General features: G+C 44.5%; 1 protein-coding gene across 4 annotated transcripts; it reads right to left on the bottom strand.

Annotated features, from left to right (window-relative positions):
• Window positions 1–333: 333 nt before the first annotated feature.
• fam189a2 (family with sequence similarity 189 member A2) lies at window positions 334–17,505 on the bottom strand. Of its 4 annotated transcripts, none has more exons than XM_023803366.2 (12): window positions 16,916–17,505; window positions 13,826–13,882; window positions 12,077–12,187; window positions 8,405–8,524; window positions 6,929–7,036; window positions 6,378–6,511; window positions 6,158–6,293; window positions 5,781–5,850; window positions 3,791–3,904; window positions 3,063–3,200; window positions 1,899–2,176; window positions 334–1,738 (listed from the first exon to the last, which is right to left on the bottom strand). In XM_023803366.2, the coding sequence occupies exons 1-12, from the start codon at window positions 17,213–17,215 to the stop codon at window positions 1,403–1,405; spliced, it is 1,902 nt and encodes a 633-aa protein (XP_023659134.2). In that variant the 5' UTR covers window positions 17,216–17,505; the 3' UTR covers window positions 334–1,402. The 4 variants fall into 4 exon arrangements, with proteins under 4 accessions (XP_023659134.2, XP_023659133.2, XP_023659136.2 ...); XM_023803365.2 differs by having other exon boundaries at window positions 6,378–6,514; window positions 16,916–17,502; XM_023803368.2 differs by lacking the exon at window positions 8,405–8,524 and having other exon boundaries at window positions 6,378–6,514; window positions 16,916–17,502.
• Window positions 17,506–18,056: the final 551 nt, after the last annotated feature.

Below are 18,056 nucleotides of genomic sequence, written 5' to 3'. Positions count from 1 at the left end.
AGGCCTGTAACTAGTGTTGGCCAAATGAAGCTTCATGAACCACTTGATATATCTTCAGACCCACTAGATGGTGCTCTGTCTGAAAAATGCCCAAAACAAGCCAAGAGCACCATCTAGTGGGGTCAAAAAATACAGCAAATGGTTCATAAAGCTTCATTTGGCCACAACTACTTATGCTAGAATTTTACCAACTCAAGTCCAAAGAAAGACTACATGTACATCCTGTATTTTCACTTTTAAAAATTCTTTGAATAATAAATTTAATTAGCCATGTTAGTCAGTTAAGGACAGAGCATTCAGGTCGACAGATCAGTTCCAAAAAAACACCACTCGTTCCCAATGCCAAATTTATTATCTCACGTTCTCTTTACACAATGGGAAACCATGCCCTTAAGTTTACATTTCCGGAGGACAGTGTGATGCCGGTTCACGCAGCTGTAAGCCGCTGTATCACCGTACATACAGTATGGCAGCAGAGCTTTAGACGACTGGATGGCATTAACGCTGAGGGAGGTTAGTCTGCAGTAGGCATGGGTTTTTCGCGGGACAGGCCAGACCCACTGGCAACTCCGAAGCATGTGATAATCCTACTACCCACGACTTCAAAGCCGCCTTCCTCTTATCACAAACCTGTACACAGTGACAGGGGGATGTGGAAGGACCCTCCACAGAGGAAGTACATCACGTCACATTGTTGAGGTAAACTTACTGGGTAGGTGCCACCTGTCACACCTCACTGCCTCAGCAGAGACTTCCATATATATGGAGACAAAAAAGTTAATACACAATATTAAAAAAAAAAAAAGACAACTAAGGTCAAATACACACATGTAGCTCTTTTATAAGTCAAATTTTTAATACATAAGTGGATATTTGTTCCTTTGTTATATACTGATTTTTTAAATATGCAATTAGATGAGTATTTTGGCATATAGTCTACAAAAGAACCAGCAATTATATATGCTTGATAAAGACAAAATAGTGATAAGTATCACTGTGTTCTCAGCAGAAAACCCAAAAAAAGGTTTAGTTTTATTCCCAACTCCAGTTTGAAAGAAATGCCTCAACTCGCACCTTGTCAGTAACACTGAAGGCACTAACCTGAAAGGGACCCTCATTCTAGCAGTGAGGGAGGCATTTCAGGGTCTACTTACCGAAAAAAAAGGAAATGCAATTTCTGGTGAGCCCAGCGACTGCAGGGATTCTCATCTCCAGGAGGTCACATGCACAAACGAACACGCACACAGGAAAACGACGCACACCTCCTCAGAGTAGACCGCGTCTGGAACCGGCTGCACGCTGCAATCCCGTATGAAGCGGGCTCTCCTCGGCCAAGTGCAGTGGAGAGTGTTCTCCACCAGAGGGGGTGCCAACATAGGTAGCCTTTGTCAGCATTGGCTTCTTAGAGGACCGTCTCTCTGAAGACCCCAATAAGGCTGTGGGGACGTTCGTGCTCGGCCCTGGAGCCTGCCCGGGACCCCGCCCTGGAGCTCTTCCTTGAGCCTGCCTTCCGTTCCTCGGATGGCGGCTCCTCCTTGGTGAAGGTGCTCAGGTCCCCACAGCTGCGCAGGTGCAGCAGGGCTGGCCGGTTCCTCAGGGGCAGTGTCTGCGAAGCCACCGTGGGTTGCAGCTGTGCCTGCTGCACTGGCTGCGCCGGCTGCACTGGCTGCGCAGGCTGAGCCGGCTGCACTGGCTGCGCCGGCTGCGCAGGGGGGCCCTGGGGGTCAGTCATCATGACCTGAACAGGCAAGGACAAGGAGAGGATCAGATTAACTTCCGACCCGTCTTTCGATGGCAAGAGGAAGCCCACACAACAAGCAAAAAGCATTAATGGTCAGATTAAAACTAAGTGTGTCTCTACAGCAGCCGCTCCCTGTCGCCCCCTGCTGCTCACTGACCTGGTCGATGAAGCTGGCGCTGCGCACGGCCTCCTCCATGTGCTCCTGGTCGGAGCGCAGCACGGTCTTAATGCTGTTGACCAGCTCCTGTACCTCTGGTGTCAGGCTGCAGGAGGAGTGCTCCAGGAAGCGGGCCACCAGCTGCTTGGTGTCCTGGTAGCTCTGGTAGTCAACCATGGAGCTGGGGCGGGGCTTCCGGTGACTCACCCCCCTGCGAAGTGTCACCGTTGCAACCTCTGGCCGGCCGTCTGTCTGCGTGGCGGCCTCACAGCTCAGCACTTTGGAGAGAAGGCAGCAAGATCCAGCACGGTCTCATGACGCACTGCAGCACACTTCACTCACTGGTGATTCCTGTGTGTGCGTGCGTGCGTGCATTTGTGCACACGCGCCGGTCCTCTCAGCAGACGTCTTGAAAGCTAAGATGATGTGGCCACCGCTGTAACTCTGAAGATGTAATGGACTATATTTAAAAGGCTACTAATGTGTCTGCTGACAGATGGAGGACCCCACCCCCCCCCCCCATTTGCGCACATAGCAAAAAAAAAACAAAAAAACAGTTTGTGTGTGTGTGTGTGTGTGTGTGAGATGAAGATCAGGGGTATGATGCAACTGTTTGCAATTAGAAAGTTTTAATTTGCACCATTAATTAGAAATACATGTTTTTAATACGTGTAATTTTAAAATTCGAAATGCCAACTTAGAAACTTGGTTTTATTCAATAACTTCCTAAATTCTGGTTCAGCTTCAAATTCTGTGTCAGATAAGAGAGACGAACCCAAATTATATTCTACAGACAGGTACTAAACATGATTTACCCACAATGTGCATAATGAAGAATGACACAGAAATGGTGTCTGACTGCAGTGTATCTATTCTGTACATAAATTATCTACACTGTGAGGTTCCCTGCGCTCATGCTAGTCTCAGCTATCAACCTCTGAGGCATTTTTGACACCGATGGCTCTAATCTCTCTGGGGAAGAGGTAGTATATGGTTACACTGAAAACGACGCTATCAAATTTAAAGCAGATTTTAAAACCTGACATTTTTAAAGGTGCAGGAGATACGTAATGAGTATCAGAAGACAGGCCACTTTACTAAAATGCTGTACTTACACCCTGATGAGCCCCGCCCACCAGCTACCGCATTAGCACCACTCGCTACCTTTGGAGGTCAGGTCCAGCAGGATGGGGTCGCTGTTGGACCTACGGACATGCTGCCGGAAAGGATCCCTGGCGGCCAACAGAAGGGCCTGCACAGGTCTGCGCTGTACCTGGGGGGGCGTCGGGGTGTGCGAGCATCCTGGAAAACAGCCAAGGTACAAAGATGATCCCGTTAGCACGAAGGCTACTGCCTCGTTAGAGATGACAAATCGGCGCCGGTTGCGGCACATGAAACCGCCCCGAGCGAAGTGGGAGGAGGCTCAGGAGCGACTGGGAGTGGTGGGGCGGAGGAGACAGAGATGCCCCAGAGGGTGGGTTGGCATACGGGAGCGAACCTGCCCCCCCGCCCCCCCCGCCTACGTGCACAAACACAGAGAGCCGGACCAAACGCGCCCTTTGTCAGATTCTCACCAGTGGCTCCTGTCAGCAGTTCTCTTTAAACCACCCCCCCCCAACATCAGGCTGCACAGCACAAGACCAATAATACAGGGGGGGTGGGGGAGTACAACATAATTTGTTTTAACAGGAGCCAGCACAATGCGATAGAATATTCAAATTCTCGACAGTGCCAGAAGCCAGTTTCAGGAAATGAGAGGCACCTTGCAGAACAGGAACGTAACGCACATCTCATACAGTGAAGTGTAATATATCTGTGCTTCACACAAAGCGCCACTTTCAATTAAAGAGAGCCAAGTACCAAGAGTATGATTCAGGCAGCAGCATGCATACCGGGCGGGTTAATGTGTGTGTCCTGCGACGGACTGGAATCCTGTCCCGACCCTGTCCAGACCCCAGTCTTGTGCTCCGCGCTGCTGGGAATGGGCTGCAGACTGTCCCATGACCCTGACCAGACAAAGCTGTTAGAGCATGGATGTGTACCCGATTCATTTATGTCGCAATAAACTCAAACAAAAGGTTGCACTGCTTATACCATTATATCTGAACATGCATTAGAAACTATCACAATACATGCATTTATCTGTATAGCTGAGATGCCACTATACAGACATCTCAGAAATGAAAATATATTATGCATAGCTGCTGGAAATTACAGTAAAACCAGAAAACTGACTGAATTATAGCAAATGAATTCATCAAAATCATTTTCCCTTGACAAATGGCACAATGATGCCATTCTTTTCACAAATGAAAATAAATCTTGGTAATAACATTCAAAAAAAGTAAAACAGCTTGTATCTAAGAATTTTTGGAGATGTGTTTATTTCTAATCTGTTTGAGAATTTTCATTAAAACTGACTAAAATTCTAGAAAAGGTGTCCCTCTTAAGTTTGAATATCAACATGATGTTAACAACATCAACAAAACAGGCGAATTCTGATTTGAAAGTGAGGTTTATTCTGTTTTTAAAACCTCTTACAACCCATAATACTTTCTGTAGATTAATGGCCTTGCAAAATGTAAACAGTCAGTCCTGCTATAACACCAGATATCACACCGCAAATCAGTTCTAACACTACTGCAAGCAGAATCGCACTTGTTTTTACACAATTTCAAGCAGAGAGAAAAGTGCTACAACGGTCTTAGCAAAAAACACTACTTGCACACAAAAACAGCTAAGCAAGTGAACAATAGTGATGTCTGATTCGTGACTGAATCATTTGAACTGGTTCTTTTTCAGTGAATCGGTCAAACCGATTTTCAAATTTAGAATAATTGAACTTTTTGTGTATCTACGCATTTCACAGGTCAAAGTCTTAGATTCTAAAAATCTAAAATTATTTGACAAATTGTTGTATAAAAACAGAGAAATGTTTTTTTTAATTCGCTTACATTTGTAGGCTGTCTGCAGCCACGTTGCCTTCACTACCCTTCTGCATACCGTAATCTAGTGATGGACAAAATGACGCTTCATGAACCATGTGTTATAGTTTTTGACCCCCGCTAAATGGTGCTCTCTGTTCAAAAAAGGACACTAAGCGTGTCCCAAAACAACTAAAGTACAGCAAATGGTTCATGAAGTGTCATTTTGTCCATCACTACCATAATCTGCTGTATTTGTGCTGTGTGCATGCTCAGCCGTATGGTGGCTGCGGCTCCAGACAACGCTTTATGGGCCATTTTCTGCCCATACTTGGTCAAAAAGGACTCAAAGCATACCCCAAAGTAAACCAAGAGCACCATCTAGTGGGGTCAAAAAATACAGCAAATGGTTCATGAAATGTCGTTTTTAGCCATCATTACTCCCGAAAAGGCTCGAACAGTTTTGAGAAAATAGTTTATCGTGATTTTTCTGACAGATATTGCAATTTGATCTGCGATATAATTTTTTTAAAGTCAACCTTCAGTTCAATGTTCCGCAAGTAATACATTTAAAACATATGACGCAGCATTACCATGAGACACCATTAAAATATTAACCGGTCTATATTCCAATGCAAGGATGAGAATGTATTATTTCTTATTTTAAATGCATTACTGGGCACTGGTATCATTGTTATTATTTAATCCATTTTGTTTGCCGTAAGTTACAACGTCTTGGAGTCACATTCTCCTAAGTCTGTGTTTCCCATTGGATATGTGTATTTTAGTATGCGATTTTAGTGAATGTAAGATTTTTCAGGAACGCTTTAGTCACATTGTAGCAGGATTGACTGTATACACAATGAAAGCCTTCACTCTGTACACATCAGCCACTGGCATACGCGAGTCTAAAACTTCATGCTTCAGTATGTTTGATGCACCAAGGAGTCTCCCTCACCTGCTCTGGTTGTCTGCGGGTCACAGCTCTCACTCAAACCCTCGGTCACGATGGTCATCTGAACTTCCGTCTGCAGGCAAGACAGGCAGATATAATAGCTAGGGCTAACCAGGCAGAAGAAGCATGCATATCTTTAAAACCATCTTCCCGTGTCTGAGCAGCAAATACAAAATGATACATTTTGAAGCATACTATTAAGATGCAGTTGGGTTTCTTTACATCATTAATGTCGATGATCATCGATATTTACATAAACCAAACCCACAAAACCTTGTACAATAAATATGTACCTGGACTGCAGTGTGTTTGTAGGAGAATAAAAAGCTAAAAACCTAGGCCTGCAGAAGATGTGCAGAAGGAGAATTCCAGCAAGGTACCTGGGAGGAAATGTTTTCCGATTGTCCGGCAATGGCTTCGTAGGGTGGAGGAGGGTCCAGGGGACAGAAGACCTCCACCCCCTTGATTCTGGCACCATATATATGAGGCAGAGGGATCACGCTGTCGCCAAACATCCTATGAAAGAGTGACCCACACATGAGCCATGGAGTCCATCGTAAGTGGGAGTAGACGAGGTGAACAGGCAGGGGAGGAGCGTACCGTCGAGCCAGTCGAGGCGTATAGGAGTAGAAGGTGGAGAAGTAGGACGGGGGTGGGGCTGGTGGGACAAACTCGTCCGGGTCGGGGACATTGGCCGTATCCTCGCCTTCCTCGGCTGCTGATCGGGGCTCGTCCTGCTGTAGAAGAACAGCTCTCAGAACACCAGCAGCTGCCCAGAGTCACCCCTAGAGCAGCACAGCCATTGGTCAGCTGGTGGCGAATCATTAACCAAATCGCTCCTTCCTAAAGCTCAAGTTACCCTGGACAGAGGCCACAGGCATAAGCCAATCACACACATCTTTATTCACAGCTAAAAACTCATCATGTGATCACGGCGATCGTGCCAGTTTGGACTCTACAAATGATGTCATGACAATTTATGGTCCTCATAATAACTTGAAGAATAATAAATAAAAAAAAACTCAACACACCCAAGTATCTATCCAAAACTGAAAAAGGCACCCAGGAAAAACCCCCAAGCAAGTGTTTGCAAGCGGCTGAGAAGATGCTGCGGGGGGGGGGGGGGCCTTGATGCTTGGCGACTCACTCACAGCACAGGGGCGCCGCGCCGCGAAGATCTGCAGGTACCGCAGGGCCGCGGCCACCATGCATACCGCCGTGGTCAGGGCGTTAAGGGCGCAAAGGGCAAATAGAACTTTCTGGAAGGGGGAAAAAAGAAAATTTTAAATTGCAGTGGAGTGAAGAGAGGAGGGACCAGCACTAGACAGAATCACTCTAACAAGGCATGCTGACCCTAACAAACAGCAGTCGATTAAAATGATCCTCTCCTATCTGTGTGTACCTGGCTCAAGAAGGCAAAGAATGCTTTTCCTATGTGATGTAACAGCAAAACTGAAGTAGGTAGCCACCGAGTATGGTACTTTTGGTAATCTCAGTACTTTCACTTTTCCATTGACTTCTGGTCGAGTATCAGTACCAAAAGTTCCAGTACGGAAAGTGCCAAATCAACGGGGGTACTTCTTTGGTAGTTCAGTACTTTGGGGTGCGACTTGAAACGCTTTCTTTGTCAATTGGTCATGCAAATAGCCTGCCGCTGAAACACAATACAAAAGCTGCTATGAAAATGGTTTCAACTTCAGAAAATAATGATAAACAAAGCAAAAAAAAATAAAAAATGCTATTTGGTCATAAGAACATATACAACTAAAACATCCGTTAGTATTTAGTATTTTGTTGAATATACTAATATAGCAATGTGATTTAATGTGATTTTTGAATATAGCAATGTCATTTAGTTGTAATAAATATTGGGTTTTTCATAAAACAAATTTCTCACAAACCCGTCTTTGAGTGATTTAAACGGCAAGGATGAAAATGATTACGATTGTCTCGGAGGACGTATGCAGTGCTCATGAAAAAGCAGCGGAGGTAAGCTTTAAATAGATTGTTAAACATATAAGAATCTGTAAAAGGAATAAGAATTAAAATTGCAATGATTTCTATTGCAGTCTTTTTCCTATGACAGAGTAACATAGTAAAAACATTTTAGCAGAAATTTAACCCCCGCGCTATAATGTCGGTTCAGAATTGAAGGTAAGAAAAAGCCTTAATTTAGCTGACTAGCAACGTAAGAATTATATGCGTCTAACATGCGTTGTTTGTATTAATATCGCACAGCGCCAATCCCTATAATATACAACGACCGTTTTTCGAATTCAGTACAAAATACCCCGCCTCACACTGCGATGTCTTTCGGCACCAGTACCAGTTTTTACGCAGTGGAAAACCAACAGCTTGAACTACCGTAGTTTTGGCACCTTCTAGAAGTACCAATAGTGAGGTACCTGGTGTGGTAGAAAAATGGTGAAAGTAAGTGTGAAAGCCTCTCTCACATAAACAGTATTTCTAGCCTGCTGTCACTTTGACATAATTAAGCACACACCCCCCCCAAAAACATCCAAACCAGAAGACAGCCAAGAAGCACTTGTACTTTCCATCCCTTGACTATTCCTCACATAATCTCTGCCTTTTGAGCCTTGCCCATACCCAGATGCATGCAGACCAACCTTGAGCAGGACCCTCATGGTTTCGCAGGAGTTGCCAGGGTTGAGCTTAAACATCTTCTCATCGGAACACCCACTGCTGAAACCGTCGGCACAGCATATGCAGACGTCGCCCCTTTCGCTCTTCGAAGGGGAACAGCAAGGCACACTCAGGACAGAGCACCGGCATGCCGATGTGCATTAACACCCTGCTTCACTGAGATGGCGAGGATTATGGTAGGACTGTATTATTTCAGCGTATGATGGCATATATGTCAGGGTCTGGGATATATAAGCTAATATTCTGTACTCGTAGTCGACATGTTGAATGCAGAACAAATGAGTAACTGAGATAAGGGTCAAATGGTCATGGCCAGACAAATGGGTCACAGCATCTCCAAAACACCAAGGCTTGTGTGGGGCTCAGTCAGCCATGGTGACTACCTGCCCACAGTGTTCCAAAGAGGGAAGAAAACCTTGATTCACTGACAAAGTATTGGGCAGCCAAGACTCACCAATGCAAGATGTTGAAGAAACAAACAAACAGACAACATCCCAGACCTTGACGTGCACCGTCATTATGAGATCGTAGATGTCATTTGCTTCATGTGGGAGTTGTCACAATGTTTTGGCTCATCGGTTAGGGCTTTGGAGATTCCCAAGGACCTCAAAATAGACACCCTGCTCTTCTTTTAGAAGTCAGCTGCAGTGGTTCGGACATCTCACAAGGATGACACCTGGACAGTTCCAGGTATATCCCACTGAGCAGAGGTCCTGGGGCAGACCCAAGACACACTAAAAGGATCATGTGTCCAAGCTGGCTTGTGAATGTCCGAGAATTACCGAGAAAGACCAAGAGTCTATTGGCCTTAGGAGAACTTCAGTCTGACCTGCTTGGCATGCCGAGATCCTCACCAGATAAAGAGGAGTGACAAAGATTGTATGTATGTCTGTATGTATGCTCCAGTGTATAGTGTTACTATGAAACAGCCCTGCCAAGGCAGCGTGCTTTAATACTGCAGTTAATACGGTACAGCAGCTCCTCAGACAGTAGTGCATTGGCTGGCAGACTGATACCCAAAACCCTAAATAATCAGGTCTCAGCATCAACAGCACAGTCTCCTATAGCTTTACTGACCGCATTAACTTCTAACTGGACAGAAGTGAAACTACTCCAGCAGAAGACAAAGTCAAGCACAGCACAATTAAGGAGAGCTGAGGTACAAGTTCGCAGTATGAGATGGACTACCTCCTTAAGATGCAAAATAAATTGAGAAATGCATTGTTTAAGAGGTTTGGCTTGTCCCAATAGGCCTTCCCAATTGAATTGAATCGAATCAACAAAAAACGGCATTTAGACAGGACCCACATTTAACCCCCACTGTGCTTCCCCACTCTCTGCCAAATGATAAAATGAGTAATGAGCCCCCAAGCCACCCTAACCCTAAGCTCTCCCTGCCACTCCACAAAGCCCCGACACAACAACAAGGGGCTCACGCGGGACTCCTGGACAGGCATCGATACAGCATGTCGTGGGATACAGCCAGGCTCCCTACACTGGCGGGAGTAATGATGAATAATTTATCTTTCAAAATACCACTAACTAAAAATACTAAACTTTTTTTTTTTTCTAAAGAGACATCTGTGGTTAAATATTTCAATATGTTTGGCAGCGATTTGGGAAAAGATAGTGTCAAACAGGAGAGGGGTAACTTTAGTGTCTCCTCGAACACGTGACCTCCTTACATGTGATAATTAGTCTGTGGTATAAGACTGATGGGGAGGGGGGCTGAGAGAATACAGAGATTATAAATAACTCCCATCCGTCTCCTACTGAAGTTAAGTTGGGGGCCGGGGGGGCTCTCCATCTGGAGTCGACAGGTTTATGTGTCTCTTTCTAGACACCCCGCCCCCTCGATCACCTCCAACCACCCCCACCATACTGCCTTGCGCTTTAAACATATCATTTCACCTCGTAGAGGGGGACAGGCTCCACAGTCGCTTCAGAAACACACACCAGGCCAGAGCAAACGAGTGCCGGCGCATGGATGAGTGTAGAGGTGCCATCCGTCTCCTGGCATTTTAGGGGCATTTTCGTGTGAGACTTCACCTTCAGGCGGGGCTGCTGTGAAGCCGCTGACAGCCCAGCCCCGCGAACAGATGGCTCAACCAGGAGGCTCCATTAGTCACTCCGAGAAGAGAGGCTACCGCCAACAGGGCTCACGGCGGGGAGCCAGTAACCCCTCCCAAACCAGCGTCCTGCATTTCACCGGATCGCAACGGGAGGCATGGAGGGGGGGGGGGTGTGACGTGCAACATCCCACAGTTTAACCTACACCGTTGATGCTCCAAGGTATTTGGAATCTGCCGAGTGAAACATTACATGTTCATAATCAAACGGAATTCTTTTAAACTCCAAAACGACTGACTGTGATCACATGGATGTGAAGATGGGTATATCCCTAATCTATATCTATATTTAGAAGTACAAAGACAAGGAGCAGGGGTACTTGAAGACATTCCTTTACAGAGGAACCATGTTCATAAACATCATCCAGGAATTTACTCTGCCAGGCCAGAGCACTCCCCATCGCCAATCACAGGCTTAAGGCTTCAACCATATAGCCGCAAAGTTAATTAACTCGGCATTACAGACAGATCAAATTAAGAACCTATTTATCACTCGTGGTACAATTTAACTCGAAAACACGACAAAAAGAACATAATAAAAAGAGCAAGTGAATAGCAATAAGGATGAACTCGTGATTATGAGAACTATGACAGAATCCACTACGCTACAAATAATTAGCTTATAATTGTTATCCGCTATTATCCATTTCTTAAGCTTGTTGTTCCTCTTTGTGAGTCATTCCTGTAACCAGCAGCAGATATGACATACTTCCTGGGACAGTACAATAAACATATCGCCTCAATATGCTCACTCCTAATAAACGAAACGCTATCACGTCTGCATGCGGGGTGAGATGTCTCACAATCACAAGCTTCACCAAACTACAAGAAATTTTCACTCCGTGTACCAGTGGAGTAGAAACAGGATATTAACGCTAATTAGCTATTGGATCATTACAGCATAGAGTTCAGCAGACAAAGCTGCCCTCCTGCTCGTCTTGTCATGTCTCACTTCAAATCTGACACTTAGCACATACTTCCTAAACCTCATTTATTCATCACGTTGTTTTTTTAACAGTTAAATGCAAACTCCTCATTTCCTTACAGGAGAGGAGCAAGTTGGATCATTTAAGAAACCACATTGCTGATGCCTGCAAGCTACAGCATGTTAACATGTGTTTCTTCAGACACCGAATTTTATTTTAGATTTCCACAATGACTAAATTAACTGTCTCTACGCAGTGGCAATTTCAGTCAATCATCAAACTCAAAGCCATCCATGAAAAAAATTTAACCTGCTAACATGAAGTTCTCAACGATGACTTTGACATCACTGGTTCTTACCATAAGAAAAAGCAGCTTGATAAGAGTAAGACAACATTTTGGTAAGTTCCCTTACTTCCGTGACTCCAGTAACCCCATCTGTGTTGAAGGTGAGGAGGTAGGATCAGTCCACAGCTGGATTACGGTACCTTGCTGGCTGAGGCAGCAAAGGGTAACCATGCTAGGTTTTGGCCCGAGCCGCTCCGAGAGGCGGCGGTGACGAGAGACAGGATTTTCTCTTACCAGTTGACAGTGAGGTTTGCCGGAGACCAGCTGTGCTCCCTGACAGCATAAGATAAATCCAGCCAGGTTGAGCAGGACACAGACCACGGAAAGAAGGACAAAGAGGTTCACCTGCAGGAGACAAGAATGTAACAATTAGGGGGGGGGCAGGCATTCTACTGATGCTGGGCAGTACGGAGGTGTTGAGCACATGGTTTACGTTCATCTGGATTCCAATATCTTCATTAATATCTTGCCCACAACTGGGAATATGCGAGATCTTCCAGGGTCCAAGCCCACGCATTGCGCTCTTCAGTGCCTTTATTTATAAAATACTATCTTGGGTAAAACGGGAACTAACCAAGCTTTCCCAGAGGCCAGACTCAGGGTCCATCTTGGTTTTAAGGATCTCCCTCCGTCAGTGACTCTCAGCTCTCAGCCAGCCTCTCCAATTACAGACCATAGACACTACACATTAACCTGGCGTAACCTCTCAGATTAAAAACACAGCTGTCGGAGGTTCCTGATTGGCTCTGCCCCGGAATGGTATGTGCTTTGTACAAGTGGTTTACATATGGATATCATTCTGACAACGTGTCACATACAATGGCTTCAGCTACAGGAGAAATAAAGCACAACACAACATTCATTTCAAATGAAGAAGTGTCTCAATAAAATAAACACATACGTTTTTCCACAGTTCTTATAGTGACCCAGTGATGACACTTAGTAATACAGAGATCAGTATATAACAGCAGGCAGAGCAGAGAGAAAATTGACTTCTAAATGTCACTGGAAGCTCTGGCTTACCAGAATTCTCCAGAATACAACTGCTATGTCCTTGGCTTAACTCTAGCACCAGAGAACAATTAAATGTTTGCCAGGTGCGATATTATGAAAGAACAACACTGACGTCTAAATGGCAGAGGGTGCAAAAATGACCCGTGTGGAAGATCTACTCTGACGAAGCTCATCTGTCAGCTTATATGAATCTCATGTTCATATCGAACTGCAGATTCACAGCATGATCCTCTTACGTCAAAATGCCTGAGCCATAACATGTGTGAGTGTTGAGACATGCAATAGGCTAAATTTATAGCCTCTATATAGCATGCAGCAATAGGTAGCCATACTGATCTCATAAGCCCTAACAACGTACCTCTACTTCTAGGCCTGATTTGTGATTGGAGACTGTGAATAGATGCTACAAAATTTGGCCCCGACCCTCCCATAAGCACCCCTGAAATGGCCTTTGGTGAAACTTATGAATAGACTGTGAAATTTTGCGACACACGCAAATAGCATTTGGCATGGCTGCAAGCTGGCTGCGGAATCTCTCTCTTACTAACAGACGAACACTCGTTTAGGCATTAACACAAAGGTACACATTCCAGAGAACTTTGAACAGCTGAGTGTCCACAAAACGCCTTTAGTATAGCTAACCAAGGCTCTCCCAGAGGACCGAAAGTAGGCAGAACTTTGTGGGAGAAATGTTTACCAATAATTGTGGTAGCACGGTGTAAAATTCTGTGGAAAGTTGTTTTGTCTAACAATGAAAAGCAAGTCTATACCAATACTAGAGGCTCAGGCCTATAGTAACAGGGTCTCCCACTCATAGTATTTTGGTTTTCTTCCAAAATCAAGCACAGGACTACAAGTCAGCTGACCATGCGACTTTTTTTATCAGAATATTATTAGATGTGTAATTCCAGAAAGATTGGTATAATACAGGGCTGAAAACTAGCACATGTATGGACTTAAGCCACCCACCAGAAGCAGCATTGGCCTTCTCCATGTTGTGAGGCCTATGATTCCTGAGACTATAACCTGCAAAAAAGCAAAAAGGAGTGGAGTGAAAAAGAAGGAGACAAGACACACACACACACACACACACACACACACACACGGAGAGGCAAAACAGACATCCAACAATGACAGGCACGCAGGAGAGCACCTGCACCTACATGCACTGTAGGGATTGAAGTTAAACTTTTCATAACGTTTGCAAATAACTGGAGAGCAGCTGCAGGCAGTGGTAAAGGTTTTAATGCACTGGAGAAAGGTACAGTGTGCCTCGGGTGCAGTGGCTGCAAGAACCAGGCAGCACATCCACTCCTGCTACCGTAAATGTCACAAGGCACACAATACTGTTATTTGAACATGAAGGGAAAAGTGTATTCAGTTATTTTTTAAACTAAAGGAAAGCATAAAGAAAACCTGAACTATAGGCACGTAAAGTGTAAACAACTATAAAAGGGGGATTACACAAGTGCAATGTTAAACACCCTTTTTCACACTCATAACAGTGTAGCTGTTCTAACGTCACTGTTATCGAAAAGCCAATACTAGGTAAGTATGGAAACAGTGTTTATTTACCTCAGTAACATTTTAAGATGTGAGATGTGAAAAACTACCAGCCCTCCAAAGTATTTAATCACAAAAAATATATATTTTTAGGATATTTATGGAAAACAAACAGCTATGGATGCTTTTTTAACAATTAAATAAATATATATATATATATGGAGGGAGGGGGAATTTAGGTTGCATTTATTCTAGATTTCAATCTAGAGTAACCTCCAACCTCCACTCCTCACCGAAAATAACTACTGACACGTTTCAGCATCCAACTGAAATACCCCATACATTTTACTGGAAGGATGTTAGTGCTTGAAAACTAGAGACACAAATTCTTTTGAAAAACATTTTAATATTAGCTTGTGCACCTCTACACAGTTCTTTAAATGGAGCCTCATTATTCATAAAATGCCCATAATCAGAAAAACAATTTCAAAGAACTATTTATGATAAAGGTAATTGGGCTGGAGGACAGAAAACAATATAACTCAGTGTGTGCGTCACATAACTCTGATATAAGAACATTGAGGCAGCGTGAGCTCAGATGAAATACAATTTGCAGTAGCAACAGATGCCAAAAGTCGCTGAACCAAAATGCAAAGGAAAACGCCACAAAACAGTCATGCGCTTTGACAAGCTCCAGAAAATCAACAGTCATAACCTGTGACTTGGCCTCAACAGCAACAAAGTTACCCAATCAGATATCTTAATTGTGAGATGCTTACGAAACATTACATACAGGTGTAACACAAAATGGCTAGTTGACAAATTTAGTTCTGCAAACAAGTTTATTGGAAACAGACTCAAAGCATTTTGAATCCAAACTGGTGCTGAACAGCTTTTAACTAGTTAATTATCAATTATTTCACAAAACAGGCCATAGCAACTAATATAAAAGAAGAGAAAAAACAATGTTTCAGGTACATTATAAAACTGACACACTGGTAATTGAGGTACAAGTGAATGACATCACTGCAGGATAATTACAGAAAAACTAAATATAGCAAAACATTTTCACCTATGACCTAAAAAGTTGACTCCTTATATAGCACTGACTTTCTTAATATAGTATAATGTTAATTACTGAGACACCAATTTGGTGAATTCAGCTACAGTATTATAGTACATAGAACAATGAAGATACTGCATATATTTGCATATAGTTGATATATACCGGCGAATGATAGTGGAACCCTTGCTATTGGGTTAGTTATGCTAAAATTGAACTTGACACCAAAGTGAATAGCAGCAGCCAAAGTTTATCCTTCTTATCTTGGCCTTAAACATTCACAACAGTATTGGTTACCTCCAGATAGCCCAAAGACAATAACATCAATTCAATTCAATTCAATTAAATTCAATGAAACTGAAGTCAATTCAGTTGCTGTCTCCTAATGATCACGGACACGTGACTTAACAGCAACATCGCATATTCGGCTATCAAGCCAGCGGACCAGCCAGCTCCCTCTAACCATCTCCAGACCATTAAGAACCAGTCTGTAGGTTCTGACGCTATTATGGTCGTTGGAAACCTTACTGCACCATCTATAAGAGACAACCCTGTCTTATCCTGCAGATCACTGGCCATCACAGTGGATATGAATGGTGTCTGAGGAACTGTGTTACTGGAAGAGGTGAGGATTTTCAGAAACAAGATTTTCCTATACTGTCCAACACAGTACTACTCATCATCATCACCATGTCATTTGGTAACACAGCCACTCATCTGAACAAAACACTCTGGTAATATCATCCACAATATTTAAATGCATAATCTTTTTAATTAATAAAAGTAGTTTTACTAGAACTAGTTATACGCATTCTTCCATCTTCCACCCCTTTATCCTGATCAGGGTTGCAGGGGAGCTGTCCCCTATCCCAGGCGGCAAAGGGCACCCTGGCCGGGATGTCCCAAATCACATTCAAAGGCGGCACATTTTTCGACACAGATATTTCAAATATTGCAATTATGATAACGTTGCCATTTTAAAATACGTGTTTCAGCCACTGATTAGACTGCATTCATTACACTAATTAGGGAGAAATTTTGACACCATGGCTGCTGTCATCGGGTCGGATCAGAGCCGTACCAGTCACGCGGCGCTCGACATGATTACTATTCATTGTTCATTGTTTTTATCCTCCATTAAACAGGATGGTTTGCATGTTTAAAATATGTGTGAAAGCGGCCGGAGCGGCACCCAAGTCTCTCACAGTGGCCGTTTTCAGGGCCCGCTTTTGGGGGATACCTGTTGATGTTTCCGCGCCGCTAACTCAGGTGCGCGACTTCAAAGTCTCCGTGCGACCGATAGACGCCCGTTATAAAGCACGCCGGCGTAGTTAGTCGCCCACAAAGCAAGCTGTTTCTGGGTGGCCGCTCCTGTGCGTGTAGCATGCTAGTAAAGTTAGCCGCTAAAATGCGGAGCCGCGAAGAGAGAGCGCGGGTGACCACGCCGACCGCTCCACGAAAACAGGGCCGAGAGTCAACGGAGCCGTACTTACGGAGGACCCGGCCCAGAACGGGCACGAATTCCGGATCGGCGGCGAGCTACTGAGCGACAGCGCTCCGAAGGACAGCGCCACCATGGAGCAGCCCAGCACCAGCTGCAGCAGTCCCAGGGACAGCAGCGGTCGGCCGGGGAGCAGCGCGGGGATCAACCGCGACTGGGAAGCAGGCATGCGAGTCGCACCAGCAGAAATGCAGCGGGGGCGACTCCTGTGAGCCGGATCGGTTAACTGAGACGCCAGCGAGACCCCAGCAACAGGACAACAAGATCCGGGGAGGACCACAGGCAGAGACATCGAAGTGGTTCAGTCCGTAAAAGAGCCGACGGCGCGCAACAAAAGCCGATCCACAATGGGAGGCATCATGGCATTGTACTCCGCCGATAGTTTTTTTCCCCCTTTTTCCTTTTTTTTTTTTTAGTTACCGAGTCTTTGTCGGGATATTTTCCACCAATCCATTATTTATTCTCCCCATGTTCGTCTAGAAATAGCTGAGTTTTAAGTTTTAAAATAACTGCTCTGTGACCGGGTGTTTGGATTGCATTTCACATACTTTGGCAGCGGGTCAGAAAGGGGAGGGGACGCGCTCACTTCGAAGACCCACATGCGCGCAGGGCCACCGCAGCGTGGTTAAGGCTCCCGGTTATTATTTAAAGCAATGTCGGGGGGGTCTTTACATCCTACAGTCATGCATTGTAAATACACAGTTGGAAAAACTTGACTATAGTGATCTATCAGTTTAAAACCTCCCGTTCTCTCTCCAGGGCAATTTCTGTTGATTTAATAGGTCTTGCCTCGTTTGGGGATAATTGATGACTGGTGTAAAGTTTACGATTAGCATACCGATTCAGTCACATCCCGTCTCTGCAATAAACCAGTAAGATGAGTACAAACCGAATGGATGGTTGCCTTATGCCATTATGCACCGCATCTATTTCTAAAGGGAGACAATGGGATGTATAAAGTGTCTTAGCGGGGCAATTGAAATCACCAGGAATTGTTATATTTGTATGCATAATTAATAATCGTGAATGATAATTATAATGCTGCCGCAATCTCACAATAACCACTGTGACTGCTGCTAATTGCCTTTTGCTTCATAAACTCATTAATGTAACGCGAGATGAGGCATCTGAGA

The sequence above is a fragment of the Paramormyrops kingsleyae genome, chromosome 2 (genome assembly GCF_048594095.1).
Source record: "Paramormyrops kingsleyae isolate MSU_618 chromosome 2, PKINGS_0.4, whole genome shotgun sequence".
Taxonomy (NCBI): domain Eukaryota; kingdom Metazoa; phylum Chordata; class Actinopteri; order Osteoglossiformes; family Mormyridae; genus Paramormyrops; species Paramormyrops kingsleyae.
This window is presented reverse-complemented; position numbering and strand designations above follow the sequence as displayed.

Bases quoted from the DNA above. Each gene is read 5' to 3' on its own strand.
- fam189a2 (XM_023803365.2), bottom strand. From the start codon at position 17,215: ATGTCTCTGCCTGTGGTCCTCCCCGGATCTTGTTGTCCTGTTGCTGGG. The intron at 7,037-8,404 runs GTTGGTCTGCAT...TCCCCCTTCCAG, and splicing joins CCATGAGGGTCCTGCTCAAG to AAAGTTCTATTTGCCCTTTG. The intron at 6,515-6,928 runs GTGAGTGAGTCG...GTTCTTCTACAG, and splicing joins CGGCGCGGCGCCCCTGTGCT to CAGGACGAGCCCCGATCAGC.